This window comes from Manis javanica, chromosome 6, assembly GCF_040802235.1.
Source record: "Manis javanica isolate MJ-LG chromosome 6, MJ_LKY, whole genome shotgun sequence".
In the NCBI taxonomy this organism is placed as follows: Eukaryota; Metazoa; Chordata; class Mammalia; order Pholidota; family Manidae; genus Manis; species Manis javanica.
The window spans coordinates 127,697,297-127,712,896 of record NC_133161.1 but is presented as its reverse complement, the minus strand read 5'-3'; the positions used below and the strand labels follow the sequence as shown (position 1 = coordinate 127,712,896).

At 39.5% G+C, this 15,600-nt stretch overlaps 1 protein-coding gene across 1 annotated transcript; it reads right to left on the bottom strand.

Annotated features, from left to right (window-relative positions):
* Positions 1-857: 857 nt before the first annotated feature.
* LOC140850169 (olfactory receptor 4C46-like) lies at positions 858-8,379 on the bottom strand. The gene is made up of 2 exons (XM_073239941.1): positions 8,373-8,379; positions 858-1,792 (listed from the first exon to the last, which is right to left on the bottom strand). Exons 1-2 carry the CDS (start codon positions 8,377-8,379, stop codon positions 858-860), a joined length of 942 nt encoding a protein of 313 aa, XP_073096042.1.
* Between the last annotated feature and the right edge of the window lie 7,221 nt (positions 8,380-15,600).

Here is a 15,600-nt window from a genome sequence, read left to right as displayed (position 1 = left end):
ATTTAAAATACAAAATTAATTCATCATACTTTCTCAATGGTCATCAGCATAATGGTCATTAGCAAAGCATGATTCGGAAGCCTACAAGGAAGTTTGGGAATATGGCATAATATTCATCACATACCCTTTAAAGGTTAAATGACCCATTGCTTTTATATTTCTAAAATAATTACATATTACAATATTACAGTCAACCCATTTTCATCAACTATGTTACCATGTGAAAATAAGCAGTTATTAATGAGATATTATAATTTAGTTATATACAATGAACTAATAATATGTATTATAACTGATATATATATATATATATATATATAGTCTGCAGCACAGTCAATAGCTGAATGAATTGTAACTAACATAATTACCTTACCTTGCTATCATCATTGCCTGGCAGGGTGTCACAGAGGCTCACAGCGTGGTCTGAGGGAACAGATAGGTTCTCCTTACTAGCTCTTCACTGCACCTCTGGACACTCTCCTCAGTACAATGGGGGACAATAGAAGTACTTGCCAGTTTGAATTGTTATAGAGATCACTGCTCTGTATTCATATATTTTATTTATTTTATTTCATTTTTTGTATTAAAATGAAAGTTCATTAATCCATGTCATGAATGAAGTTAGCAGAATTAATTTGGCAGAATTTTCCAACTATGGTCTTAGGTTAAGCTTTTATTCCTTTGCTTGCACACATTTCTGTTCCTTTCCATGCAAAATCAATGATTTATAGAAATTTATCTTTCTTTATCTCATATGCATTTCCTACAGAGATCTTCCAAAATATCCTTTTGTCTTTTGCCTCAGTTGAATTAATACGAGGACTCCAGAAACATTTATTTATCAGTTGAATAAACAATTATTTTTCAGCGTTCCTACTACACAATTTTCTAATGGCATTTTTCATCTGGGCATTTCTCAAGGTATAGATTAAGGGGTTTAGCATAGGGGTTATCATAGTGTAGAATATAGAAACTGCTTTATCAATTGATAAAGTAGCTGCAGGTCTCATGTACACAAATATGCAGGGAACAAGGAATAAGACCACAGCTGTGATGTGGGAGACACAGGTGGAGAGGGCTTTTCTCCTCGCATCCAAGCTTTTGGTTCTCAGAGAGCGCAGTATGACCACATAAGAGCCCATCAAGAGGAGGAAGTTTAACAGACATATGAAGCCACTGTTGGCAGCAACGAAGAGCCCCAGAGTGTGGGTATCAGTGCAGGCAAGACTGAGCAAAGGAATCAGGTCACACATGAAGTGATCTATGATGTTAGGGCCACAGAAGGGTAACCGGAAGATGAACAGGATCTGTATGGTTGCATGAAGAAAGGCTCCCACCCACACCACTCCCACTAGCAGGCCACACACCCGCCGATTCATGATGGTTGTATAGTGCAAGGGCTTGCAGATGGCCACATAGCGGTCATAAGCCATCACAGTCAGCAGGGTGACATCAGCACCTCCAAATAAATGTCCCCCAAAGATCTGGGTCATGCACCCATTGAATAAGATGGTTTTCTTCTCATGGAGTGAATCCACAATCAGTTTAGGGGCACTTGCAGAGGAATAGCAGGCATCAATAAAGGAGAGATAGGCCAGGAAGAAGTACATGGGGGTTTCCAATAATGGGCTGGTGGTGATGGTGACCAAGATGAGCACATTTCCTACCATGGAAATGATGTAGATGAGAAAAAACACAACAAATACGATTCTCTGCATCTTTGGATTCTCTGTGATCCCCAGCAGAACAAATTCTGTCACGTTATTTCTATTCTCCACATATTTCATATTATCTTAATTACATTACCTGAAAAAAAAATAGTTTTTATTAACACAACCTTCAATTTATTAAGTTTCTCCATCTAACACATAATAACTACCTAGATTCTATTGAATGTGAATTCTTGTGAGGGTTTTTGAGATAGTAAATAGCTCTGAGTTCATGGCTATTACCTAAATTATCTCCTGGGTAAAGACTCTGTGAAGAGTGTGGACATGAGGAACTTTTGCAGACACAGAGGCGGTGATCATTTGTGAACACTTAGTTGTGTGAAGCAGCTTAGAGCCTAACATGCCCTGGCAGGTAAGTAAGAAAAGGGAGGTAGAACATGGATTTAAAGGCCCAAAATGCAAAACTAAAGATTCTTCCCTGTATTCTTTGGAGATGGGGGACCATAAAGAGGAATTGAGAATATGAATAGACAGATGAAGAAAAATTTGAGGAAAGGGAATTCTTGGATATAACTCCACTAATGATCTTGGGGTGTCTTGGATGAAGTGGTTTGAGGTTCAGTAAGAAGACAGAAGCCAGAGACAGACACCCCAGTGAGAGACTATTTATAATATATTCATATAGTATAATATAATGAAGGGTAGCAAGGTATTGGTGATAGGAATTAAATGAAAGGATCCCGGAGCTAGTGTGAAGAATGTATAATGCATGTAGTCTAATTCTCATACCATTATAATAGCTCATAAACATACCTTTAGTAATTGATTGCTATGTGTAAAGTATGGTAGCAACTTTTATAGTTGGCATTATTTCAACCATTCCGCAAAAGAGGAAACAATCTCAGAGGCTTTGTTAATAGTAACAATAATGGTAATATTAACTAGAACTTCATGAATACTTACTGGCTCCAAGAATTTTGCAGACATTTGGTTATGGAATTCTCACTACAAACCTAAGAGACGATTACCATTTTCATTCTTATTTTACAGAGTAGGAAATAAGAGCATAGAAAAGTTAAGTGTCCTGCTCATGATAAAGCAAATAATAAAGGGCAGAGCTGCGATTAGGTCAGATTATACTTGGTAACTTCTTCTTCCTCCAGACTCTTAATCCATGCCCTCCACTGTTATAATAAACAATGTTGAACCAGTAATCTCTTTGGTGATTCAGAAACAATTTCATCAACAGATGCACACACACACAAACACACACACTAGCGTATTGGAATCTCCAGATATTAATAAAAATGTGGTAGTGCTTTAACTGGAAGTCACTTTTGTCTTGGCCTCTCCCTCAGCCCCATTTCCTGCCTTCCCAGTTCTCCTCCAGAGCCTGGGCCCTTCACTGCTCTGCCTAATGTTGAAAATGACAACCACAGTGGTTGTGTATTGGTTTGAGAATCAGAAAGACCAGACTGGAATCTGCCTCTTCCACTTGCATCTTCTTTCTCCTGGAGGTACTTCTTGGCATCTTTAGTCCTTCTTTCCTCATCTATAAAGTGAGAATAAAATATCCACTTGACAGGATATTAATGAGAATTGATAGAGGAAAGATACATGAACCTATTCTCCACACTGCTGGACACACGGAGGACTCATCTCTTATGATCGTGTATGCTCCAAGACAGGAAGAACTACATTTTGAGTGATGATACAGAGAAACATTTAACCATGCTGAAGGTCAGGATTCATCTCCAGTTCTAGTTTTAAAGAAACCACAAGACTCATATTACACATCCTAGGATGGGTGTTCCACGTTTATGCTTGGACTAAACAACTGATGATTTGTGTCATTTGATACTCATATTTAGGCCTTTTCTGCAGGTGAAATGTACTTAAATTTGTTTTCAGTCTCATGATTAGTCTTGATTATTAAAGGAGATGTCTCATTTGGGCAAAGTAAAGTGTTTAATATTAGTGAATTGGGTTCCACCATTTACTTAATATCTGTGAGTCTCCAATTCTTAATCTCTCAAAATAGGTTAACATTATTTGCAACCTATCTTTTGAAGAATTAGCATGAGCATAAATGCCCTATTACTACATTTGAAAAGTGCTGACATATAATGATTATATATATACATAAAGTAAAAATCTTTGAGGTGCATCTGCCCCAGTAAAAACTTACCGAACAGAGTTAGATGAACTTAATTATGTTTGGAGGTGTTCAGAAACAATCCATCTTCAAACTGACCTCTTCTTGAAATAAGCAACTTTCATTATGAAAGATGTGACATACTGAGAAAGAAACTACTCAGACTATTTAACATCAAAGTTGTTAAGAAATTGTTTTTATAAATATAAATCTTTCCTTCTAGCCTATAGCCTCAGAAACCTGTTTAATAGAAACCTGTATTTGAATTTAGAATGGATGCATTTGAAACAGTATAGATAAATGATCTTCTATAGATCGTTCTGATCCTGTAGGCAACAGTGAGAACGAGCGGAGGAGATACATTCAGATGGGTCATTTCCCCCGTGATGAATCTTGCTCTGCAGATGTCAACAAAAATCATTTCCCCTTGCACTGAATGGATATTTAAAGAGGTTTTCATAAAGGTTAAGGATCTTGTAGCTGCTACTTTCTCTCCCAGGAATTAATTATCTCTTCTGTTGTAAAGGCTTTGTCTTAGAAACATATTCTAGAGACACATGTTTGAGTAACACCCTTTTTTGAAATTTAATGGGGAATTGTATTCCCTGAACTTGGAACCTAAACATGTGTGTCTCCCTCTACTGTCTAAACTTGAGTTTCTAAGAAGTTGAATGTCATGTGAATAGCAAGGTGGCCCAAGTCCAGTGTGGGAACCAGTACTGCAGTTACGCTGTGGCCTCCTGTCTCAGGCAGAACTTCTCTCCCTATGTCACCATTAAACCCTCTGGAAGCCCCCTGTTGATTGCTTGAGAGATAAAGGAGGGAGGGTGCAGCTCCAATTTGGAAGTTTTTGATGCCAAAAGCTGTTTTTTACAGTCATTAGAGGGTTATGCAAGTAAACAGAAACTCCAAGTTATCTTTGGGACCCATGGTATGGTGGGTATGGAATAGCAGACAGCACTGAGAATGCAGACAGATGTCAAAACAGAAGAAGAGAGTTCCAATTTCAAACACAAGAAGTGTTCCACATTCTTGTCACTTGGTATTTAGTTATTTTTAGTTATTTTCCTTCTAGTCTTTCTACATGACATGTAGTGATAAATTATTGTGACTTTAGTTTGTTTTTCCTGATAACTAATGATGTTAAGCATTTTTTTCATGTTCTTATTGCCCAGTTGTATATCTTATTTTTTTGTAAGTTTAAAAAGTTTCTTTTCATCTCCTCTGCACAATTTAAAAATAGCAATTCCAGGTTTCTTATTACTAAGTTGTAAATATTCTTTATGTATTCTAGATTTATGTCTTTTTCACATATATATATTTTTTCTGTATAACTACATAGATAATTTTTATATATAATTTATAGTTAAAGCTATATATATTTATAAAATATACAGTTATATGTAAATATAATTTTTATATATAAATTTTTATTAAAATAAATTTATATTTAATTTTAATTTCAATAAACAGTAATAAATAATCATTTTAAACTTTATTAAAATTTATATTTTATGTAGTGTGTTTTCTTCTAGGCTGTGGATTGTCTTCTCTTTTTTAAAAGAATTCCATCTGATGAGCATTTTTAAATAATTGACAGTTCAATTTTTAACTTTTTCTTATGGTATATGCTTATCGTGTGAATCTAATAAACATTGATCTGCCCTAAAGTCTATGGTGGTATTCTGCCCAATTTTAATTGGGTTATTTGTTTTTTTTTTCTATTAGGTTGTTTGAATTTATTATATATTTTCAAATTAACTCCTTAGAAGTTACACGATTTGCAATTATCTTTCCCATTCTGTAGGCTGCCTTTCAATTTATTAATTGTTCCCTTTGCTGTGCAGAACTCTTCAGTTTAATGCAGTCCTATGTATTGATTTTAGATTTTCTTACCTGCACTATTGCTGTCTAACCCAGGAAATCATATCCAAGACTAGAGTTAAAGGTCTTTTCCCCTATGTTTTCTTCTAGGAGTTTTATGGTATCACCTGCCTTATTTGTCTTTGATCCATTTCAAATTAAAATAGGGGCCCTATTTCATTGTTTTTCATTCGGATATCCAGTTTTCCCAAAGCCGCTTATTGGAGGGACTGTTCTTTCCCCATCGTGTGTTCTTGGTGCCCTTGTCAGCCGTCAGTTGACGGTATATGTGTGAGTTTATGTCTGGGTTCTCTGTTCACTTCCATTGTCCACTTTCATGCCAACACTATACTGCTTTGATGATAAAGCTTGGTTATATAGCTTGAAACCAGATAGTGTGAGGCCTCCAGCTTTGCTCTTCTTTCTGAAGATTGCTTTGGCTATTTGGGGTATTTTTGGTTCCAAATAAATTGTAGGCTAGGTTTTTCTATGTCTGTGAAAGATGCTATTCAAATTATGATAGAGATTTCTTAAATATGTAGATGGCTTTGGGTTGTATGTACATTCTCACAATATTAATTTTTCCAGTCCATGAGCATAAATATCTTTCTTTTTGTTTCTTTTTTAATCTTTTCATCTACTTCTTGGAGTTTTCAGTGTACAAATCTTTCACCTCCTTGGTTAAATTTATTCCTTAGTGTTTCATTGTTTATGAAGCAATTGAAAATAGTATTGCTTTCCTAATTTTTTCTTCAAATAACTTGTTAGAATATAGAAATGCAGCTGATTTCAGTGTGTTGATTTTGTACCCTTCAATTAATGGGTTCATTTAGTTCTAACAGTTTTTTGGTCAAATTAGGATTTCCAATATTTCAGATCCCATCATCTGTAAACAGATAATTTAACTTCTTCCTTTCCCATACATATGTTATGTATTTATTTATTCACTGCCCAAATGGTATGATTTGGACTTGCAGGACTGTGTTAAATAGAACTGGTGAGAGTGAGCATCCTTGTCCTGTTCTTGATCTTAGAGGAAAAGCTTTTAACTTCTGAACACTGAGTGTGCATTGGTACAGGTGCTCTGCGAGGCCGTGACACTGGCATATAAGGTGCAGGTACGTGCAGACCACCCATGGAACCAGGAACTTGGTCTTGCTGCAGTGACTCGCTGGGTGTGCGGTGGATGCAGCAGGGACAGTGGCTCTGGGAGGGCATGGGCAGCAGTGGCTTGGGCCCAGAGGGAAGGAAGCAGTAGTAACAAAGCCTGGTCATGGCGGGTCAGTCCATCAACTCTGGCCCTGGTGTGGGGTAAATGACTGAATTTCCAGAATCTTCAACTAGTCTTTCCATCTACATATCAATAGTTGTTTTGCAGAGCCTCTGGTCAATCTGGGGCAATGGGTGGAGAGAAAACGGCCATTCTCTCTTCCCCCACCTTTCCTGATACTTACTTGGTCTGGCATCTGCCCTTAAACAATGGAGCTCCTCCTGGAAGAGGCAGGCAGGAAGGAGACAGCACCCCATGGCTGTGGATCATGAGCTGCAGCCAGAGGAGACGGTCAATGCCAAGCCTGGCCAGCACATCAGAACACTCTGCGAGCAATAAATATGGTTTCTCCCAACCTGCTCTTTACCTCGACTTATTTCAGTTTCCCGTATTTCATAGGAGATTCACCCCGAGTCTTCCCCGCAAAGCTGCCTCCAGCATGAGTCGTCAGTATCTGTAAACCCGCTATCAGTCTTCATGGGCACAATGTGCGGGTGAGATGCCCCTATGGGTGGAAGGAAAATACCCTTGGACCCCCCCTTTGGGTGGTGGGGAGACAGCTGGGAACCGCCCCCCCACTGTTGATGGTGGGGCCTCACACAGGGATCCCCATAGTGGTTGGTGTGGATTCACCTGGGGACTCCCCAGGGGGTATCTGGTCCGGAGTAAAGTGCCTCATGGGCCCTCCCCAAACCTGGGGAGGGGTAAGGACACCAGAGGCAGCAGAGTTGACCCTCCACAACATAGGGGGGCTCAGGGGAACTGAGCGGTCACGGGGCTGCAGGAGTATGTGGAGTGGCTGTTTCTTGTGGCCTTGGAAAGGGTTACCGACCAGAGGGACTCAGCTCAGAACTGACTGGAAGAACAGGAAGACGAGTTGTGGGATGCTCCGAAAAGGGAAGGAAAGGTGCGAAAAACTGATGCTGTGCTGCTGAGACACACACTAGAGGCACAGGAGCAGGTGGCAGACAAACGCGAGCTGCAAAGGAAGGAAAGACTGGTGGCTTCACCCTGGAGACGGTAGAGAGCTGGGGCCGGGGAGTGGGCTGCTGTGAGGCCACCGCCTGAGACAGCAACCCCTCCTGTACTGAAAGCCCACCTGGTCGTAGCTCAGAAAATAAAGACGCAACAACTGTGGTTTTCTCGGTGGGTGGGAGGGAGGAGCCGCCCCCTCCCCAGACTGTAGAGCCTCCGTGTCCCACCCCCACACCCAGGCGAGCTCGTGGATTCCAGCACCTGCTTTTGACAGAAGGATATTGGTATGCTTTGACTTGTGTGGACACAGCTAGTGGACTCTTGGTTGGTTTTCCTGCACATCATGCAGATAACAAACCACCAGGATGGGCCTAGTGCATCTTGTTGCAGTCTATGGGCAGCCGCAGGTGATTGAGAGCAATCAAGTCGCCCACTTTACTGGGCATGTGTTACAAGAATGGGTGCAGCAGTTAGGAATAAATTGTATGTACCATATAGCCCTACTGGCGCAAGCATGATAGAGAGGTACAATGAATGGTTTGTTGAAATCTGGCCTGAAGTCAGACACTGACAGCCCATGTGGCCAGTTAGTTCACTAACCAACAGTGCTATGGCATTTGAATGAGAAACCCTGAAAAGGAGCCTTGAGCCCTGTGGACATGCTAACACACATTGCTGCCTCTCCTATACAACTATATATGCAAACCAAAGAGGAGTTATTGAAGCCAGGATGTGGCATCAGAGCAACTGCGCTGAAGCTGGAGACTCTGTCAAGTGGACTTGGCCCTGGACATTTCAACACATGGACCAGCATTGGCTGGTCCTTAGTGAAAAGGCCTGGAAGCTGGCTTCCTATTTGTTTCTGTAGTAACAGCAGAGTGGACCCTAAAGATCACAGGAGTGCACCCAAAACATCCAGGAAGTAAGAGCATCTTACAGAGAAGTTTTAGTTTAACTTTATGGCCAGTGCATGTACCTCCTGTAGCCCTATATATTGACCCATCTGTAACTTCCACAAGGAGGGGGGTGAAAGTCATGTACTAGACTGGGATGAGATCCCATTCCTGCCACTGTTCTATCACAGGACCTTTCTCTTGTGTGCATCCTACCTGATGGGCAAGATTTGCCTCTGCTGGTGTCATTAAAACATGTATGTCATCGCCCTTAAGGTTATTTTCTTCTACAGTCCCTGTGACCTGGATCTGTCCCCCGGCTGCCACTGCTGCATGATGATTGCTCTGAACCCTTGGCTAGTGACCACCTGTGGAATGGGTGAGCTATGAACAGAATCTGCATCGGACTTTGAACCTAGCTGAATCCTCTGGCTTGAGAATTACCATGATTTTATTGCTGTTGTTATTGTATGTATTAGTCTGGTTACAATGATACAGTTTTCTCACACTGGGACCATTGCGGAAGATGGGGAGTGTGTAGACTGTGAGGTGAGATTTCTGGAGAGGTGGGCTGTGGGTAAAATTGCAACATTTCTGGAATCTCTTGCCTGGTATTAGTGCATCTCCATATCAATACATGTTTCCAAGGGGTGGAGAGAAATAATCCATCTACATACCAATAGGTGATTACAAGAGGGTGTGATGGCATATATGGATGGGAGAGATTGGGTGAGGCCACTTTTTCTGCAATGGGCCATGAAAGACACGGGCAATTAAAAGTGGATGACTGCTTCCAAGCAATAAATGGCTTTCTCCTGTTTTATTTGTCCCTTTTATTTCAGTTTCAGAAGTATTTTGCCCTGGGATTTTCCCCCGCAGAGTTATATTTTCTGAAGTGTGTTTGGACAATTTTTTCAAGTATTGATATGTACTAAGTATATTTCTGTGTGTGTGTGTGTGTGTGTGTGTGTATGTGTGTGTGTGTGTGTGATGATTTTGTCTGTGTGTATGGTATGGTGTACTTTGGATGTTGAATATGGATCTGAGGAAATACTTAGCCCATTAAAAGAATGTTATGAAACAAAACCACCCAAATGCTTATATTATCATGTGTTTTCTCAAGTATCCAAACTACTTTTTTTTTTTTTTTTGAGAGGGCATCTCTCATATTTATTGATCAAATGGTTGTTAACAACAATAAAATTCAGTATAGGGGGGTCAACGCTCAATGTACAATCATTAATCCATCTCAAGCCTAATTCTCGTCAGTCTCCAATCTTCTGAAGCATAACGAACAAGTTCTTACATGGTGAACGAATTCTTACATAGTGAATAAATTCTTACATGGTGAACAGTACAAGGGCATTCAGCACAGAAACTTTCGGTTTTGATCATGCAATATGACCTATAAACAATCAGGTCAAATATGAATATTCGTTTGATTTTTGTACTTGATTTATATGTTGATCCCACATTTCTCCTATTATTATTATTATTTTTATTTTTAATAAAATGCTGAAGTGGTAGGTAGATGCAAGATAAAGGTAGAAAACATAGTTTAGTGCTGTAAGAGGGCAAATGTAGATGATCAGATGATCAGGTGTGTGCCTATGGACTAAGTATTAATCCAGGCTAGACAAGGGCAGCAAAACATACACGGATGCAGAAGATTTCTCTCAAAGCAGGGTGGGTGAGGTTCTGGGCCTCACCTCGGTTGATCCCCAAATTCTCACCTGATGGCCCCCCTGCGACTGTGCCTATCTTAAGTTGTTCCTCCCTTGAGGAATCTTACCCGTCTCTGGCTAACCCGTCATCTTCCGGGGCCATACAGGGAAATGTAAAGTTGGTAAGTGAGAGAGAAGCCATATTGTTTGCAAAGGTTAGCTTTTTACTTCTTTGCAGATTTATGCCCTGTGGCTTCTATGCCCAGCATTTGTCTTGAGGTATCTTTACCACCTGGAGGAATTATGATACTCGGTAAATTCGATATGAGGCACGAATTCTATTTAAGGGTTGTAATTAGAAAGGAAGAAGAAAAGCTATAGATGTAGCATATGAAGGAAACATGGGAGGATTGATTATTTCTTTGACATATCTTCTTGTATAGTACCTTAAGTATGTATAGGTTTTAAACTACTAACTAATTTGCACACACATATTAACGTAATAGGAATACGGTGACATAAACAAAGCAAATCTATAATTACCATCCATTTCCAGTGAAGCCAAGAAAACCATTTAGGCACCCTAGGCATTTGTGAAAATTTATCTATGATATGATGGATATTGTCCAACTGTACTTGAACCATCAGACAAATTAAAGCAGCCCATTTCTGGGATCTGTTCACATCCCATATGTTCTTTTAACCATAGATAGTCTATAGTCATGAGATTTTGGAGTGCTACAACTTGCACCCCTCCCAACTCCTGGTTGAGTTCCAACAGTACAGATCCGGTCAAATTCGTTGTCTCACTGTATGCACATGCCAGCCTAGACATCTCCCTCCTCATTCCTATGGCAAGTCCAGGAGACAGTGGGCTGGATGCAGCCCCAACCGCAGCATCGTCCGGATCCCTGTGGAGGCTTTTTGATGATCATCACCCGGCACAAATCCTCCAGAAAGTGCTGATGCCGGAAGCTCCTCCTCATATCGTATCTTAGTTCATTTTCTGGGTATCCAAGCTAGGCCTTGATCTTCTGCATAGAAACAAACAGACCCTTTGCCCACACTTTGACATGCCCTCTATACCACTGTGCAGAACTCATTGGAGGTCAGCACACAGGAACTGCTTTTTTTTTTTTTTAATTAAGAGAAAGAAATATTATCAGAAAAGAGTACCTCCATAGCTTATCATCTGACACCCTTTAAGTGATCATCATTAAGGATATTTAAAGCATGTGTTGATCTTTGATTTACCAATAGTTTTATCCAGTTAAGGAGTAATCCCCCTTTTCTTTCTTTCTCTTTTTTTTTTTTTTAATTTTTAATCTACACTTACATGAAGAACACTATGTTTACTATGCTCTCCCCTATATCAGGTCCCCCCTAACAACCACATTACGGTTACTGTCCATCAGCTTAGCAAAATGTTGTAGAGTCACTACTTGTCCTCTCTGTGTTGTGCAGCCCACCCTCCCCTTTCTCCCTCCCCCCATGCATGCTAATCTTAATACCCCCCTTCTTCTTCCCCCCCTTATCCCTCCCTGCCCACCCATCCTCCCCAGTTCCTTTCCCTTTGGTACCTGTTAGTCCATTTTTGGGTTCTGTAATTCTGCTGCTGTTTTGTTCCTTCAGTTTTTCCTTTGTTCCTATACTCCTCAGATGAGTGAAATCATTTGGTATTTCTCTTTCTCTGCTTGGCTTATTTCACTGAGCATAATACTCTCCAGCTCCATCCATGTTGCTGCAAATGGTTGGATTTTTCCACTTCTTATGGCTGAGTAGTATTCCATTGTGTATATGTACCACATCTTCTTTATCCATTCATCTACCGATGGACATTTAGGTTGCTTCCAATTCTAGGCTATTGTAAATAGTGCTGCGATAAACATAGGAGTGCATCTGTCTTTCTCAAACTTGATTGCTGCGTTCTTAGGGTAAATTCCTAGGAGTGGAATTCCTGGGTCAAATGGTAGGTCTGTTTTGAGCATTTTGATGCACCTCCATACTGCTTTCCACAATGGTTGAACTAATTTACATTCCCACAAGCAATGTACGAGGGTTCCCCTTTCTCCACAGCCTCGCCAACATTTGTTGTTGTTTGTCTTTTGGATGGCAGCTATCCTTACTAGTGTGAGGTGATACCTCATTGTAGTTTTAATTTGCATTTCTCTGATAATTAGTGATGTGGAGCATCTTTTCATGTGTCTCTTGGCCATCTGTATTTCTTTTTTGGAGAACTGTCTGTTCAGTTCCTCTGCCCATTTTTTAATTGGGTTATTTGTTTTTTGTTTGTTGAGGTGTGGGAGCTCTTTATATATTCTGGACGTCAAGCCTTTATCGGATCTGTCATTTTCAAATATATTCTCCCATACTGTAAGGTTCCTTTTTGTTCTATTGATGGTGTCTTTCGCTGTACAGAAACTTTTCAGCTTAATGTAGTCCCACTAGCTCATTTTTGCTGTTGTTTTCCTTGACAGGGGAGATATGTTCAAGAAGAGGTCACTCATGTTTATGTCTAAGAGGTTTTTGCCTATGTTTTTTTCCAAGAGTTTAATGGTTTCATGACTTACATTCAGGTCTTTGATCCATTTTGAGTTTACCTTTGTATATGGGGTTAGACAATGGTCCAGTTTCATTCTCCTACATGTAGCTGTCCAGTTTTGCCAGAACCATCTGTTGAAGAGACTGTCATTTTGCCATTGTATGTCCATGGCTTCTTTATCAAATATTAATTGACCATATATGTTTGGGTTAATTTCTGGGGTCTCTAATCTGTTCCACTGGTCTGTGGCCCTGTTCTTGTGCCAGTACCAAATTGTCTTGATTACTATGGCTTTGTAGTAGAGCTTGAAGTTGGGGAGTGAGATCCCCCATACTTTCGTCTTCTTTTTCAGGATTGCTTTGGCTATTCGGGGTCTTTGGTGTTTCCATATGAATTTTTGAATTATTTGTTCCAATTCATTGAAGAATGTTGCTGGTAATTTGAGAGGGATTGCATCAAATCTGTATATTGCTTTGGGCAGGTTGGCCATTTTGACGATATTAGTTCTTCTTAGCCATGAGCATGGGATGAGTTTCCATTTATTAGTGTCCCCTTTAATTTCTCTTAAGAGTGACTTGTAGTTTTCAGAGTATAAGTCTTTCACTTCTTTGGTTAGGTTTATTTCTAGGTATTTTATTCTTTTTGATGCAATGGTGAATGGAATTGTTTTCCTGATTTCTCTTTCTATTGATTCGTTGTTAGTGTATAGGAAAGCTACAGATTTCTGTGTGTTAATTTTGTATCCTGCAACTTTGCTGTATTCCGATATCAGTTCTAGTAGTTTTGGAGTGGTGTCTTTAGGGTTTTTTATGTACAGTATCATATCATCTGCAAATAGTGACAGTTTCACTTCTTCTTTACCAATCTGGATTTCTTGTATTTCTTTGTTTTGTCTGATTGCCGTGGCTAGGAACTCCAGTACTATGTTAAATAACAGTGGGGAGAGTGGGCATCCCTGTCTGGTTCCCGATCTCAGTGGAAATGCTTTCAGCCTCTCGCTGTTCAGCACAATGCTCGCTGTGGGTTTACAATATATGGCCTCTATTATGTTGAGGTACTTGCCCTCTATTCCCATTTTGCTGAGAGTTTTTATCATGAATGGATGTTGAATTTTGTCAAATGATTTTTCAGCATCTATGGAGATGATCATGTGGTTTTTGTCTTTCTTTTTGTTGATGTGGTGGATGATGTTGATGGATTTTCGAATGTTGTACCATCCTTGCATCCCTGGGATGAACCCCACTTGGTCATGTTGTATGATCCTTTTGATATACTGTTGAATTCTGTTTGCTAATATTTTATTGAGTATTTTTGCATCTACATTCATCAGGAATATTGGTCTGTAATTTTCTTTTTTAGTGGGGTCTTTGCCTGGTTTTGGTATTAGGGTGATGTTGGCCTCATAGAATGAGTTTGGGAGTATTCCCTCTTCTTCTATTTTGTGGAACACTTTAAGGAGAATGGGTATTATGTGTTCTCTGTGTGTCTGATAAAATTCCGAGGTAAATTCGTCCGGCCCCGAGGTTTTGTTCTTGGGTAGTTTTTTGATTACTGTTTCAATTTCTTTGCTTGTAATTGGTTTGTTTAACTTTTGTGTTTCTTCCTTGGTCAATCTTGGGAGGTTGTATTTTTCTAGGAAGTTGTCCATTTCTTCTAGGTTTTCCAGCTTGTTGGCATATATGTTTTCATAGTAGTCTTTAATAATTCTTTGTATTTCTGTGGAGTCTGTCGTGATTTTTCCATTTTCATTTCTGATTATGTTGATTTGTGTTGACTCTCTTTTTCTCTTAATAAGTTGTGCTAGAGGCTTATCTATTTGTTTATTTTCTCAAAGAACCAGCTCTTGGTTTCGTTGATTTTTGCTATTGTTTTATTCTTCTCAATTTTGTTTATTTCTTCTCTGTTCATTATTATGTCCCTCCTTCTGCTGACTTTAGGCCTCCTTTGTTCTTCTTTTTCCAGTTTTAATAATTGTGATGTTAGACTATTCATTTTGGATTGTTCTTCCTTCTTCAAGTGTGCCTGGATTGCTATATACTTTCCTCTTAAGACTGCTTTCGCTGCATCCCACAGAAGTTGGGGCTTAGTGTTGTTGTTGTCATTTGTTTCTATATATTCCTTGATCTCTATTTTGATTTGTTCATTGATCCATTGATTATTTAGTAGCATGTTGTTAAGCCTCCATGTGTTTGTGAGCCTTTTTGTTTTCTTTGTAGAATTTATTTCTACTTTCATACCTTTGTGGTCTGAAAAATTGTTTGGTAGAATTTCAATATTTTGGAATTTACTGAGGCTCTTTTTGTGAGCTAGTATGTGGTCTATTCTGAAGAATGTTCCATGTGTACTTGAGAAGAATGTATATCCTGTTTCTTTTGGATGTAGAGTTCTATAGATGTCTATTAGGTCCATCTGTTCTAGGGTGTTGTTCAGTGCCTGTGTGTCTTTACTTATTTTCTTCCCGGTGGATCTATCCTTTGGGGTGAGTGGTGTGTTGAAGTCTCCTACAATTTATGCATTGCAGTCTATTTCCCTCTTTAGTTCTGTTAGTATTTGCTTCACATATGCTGG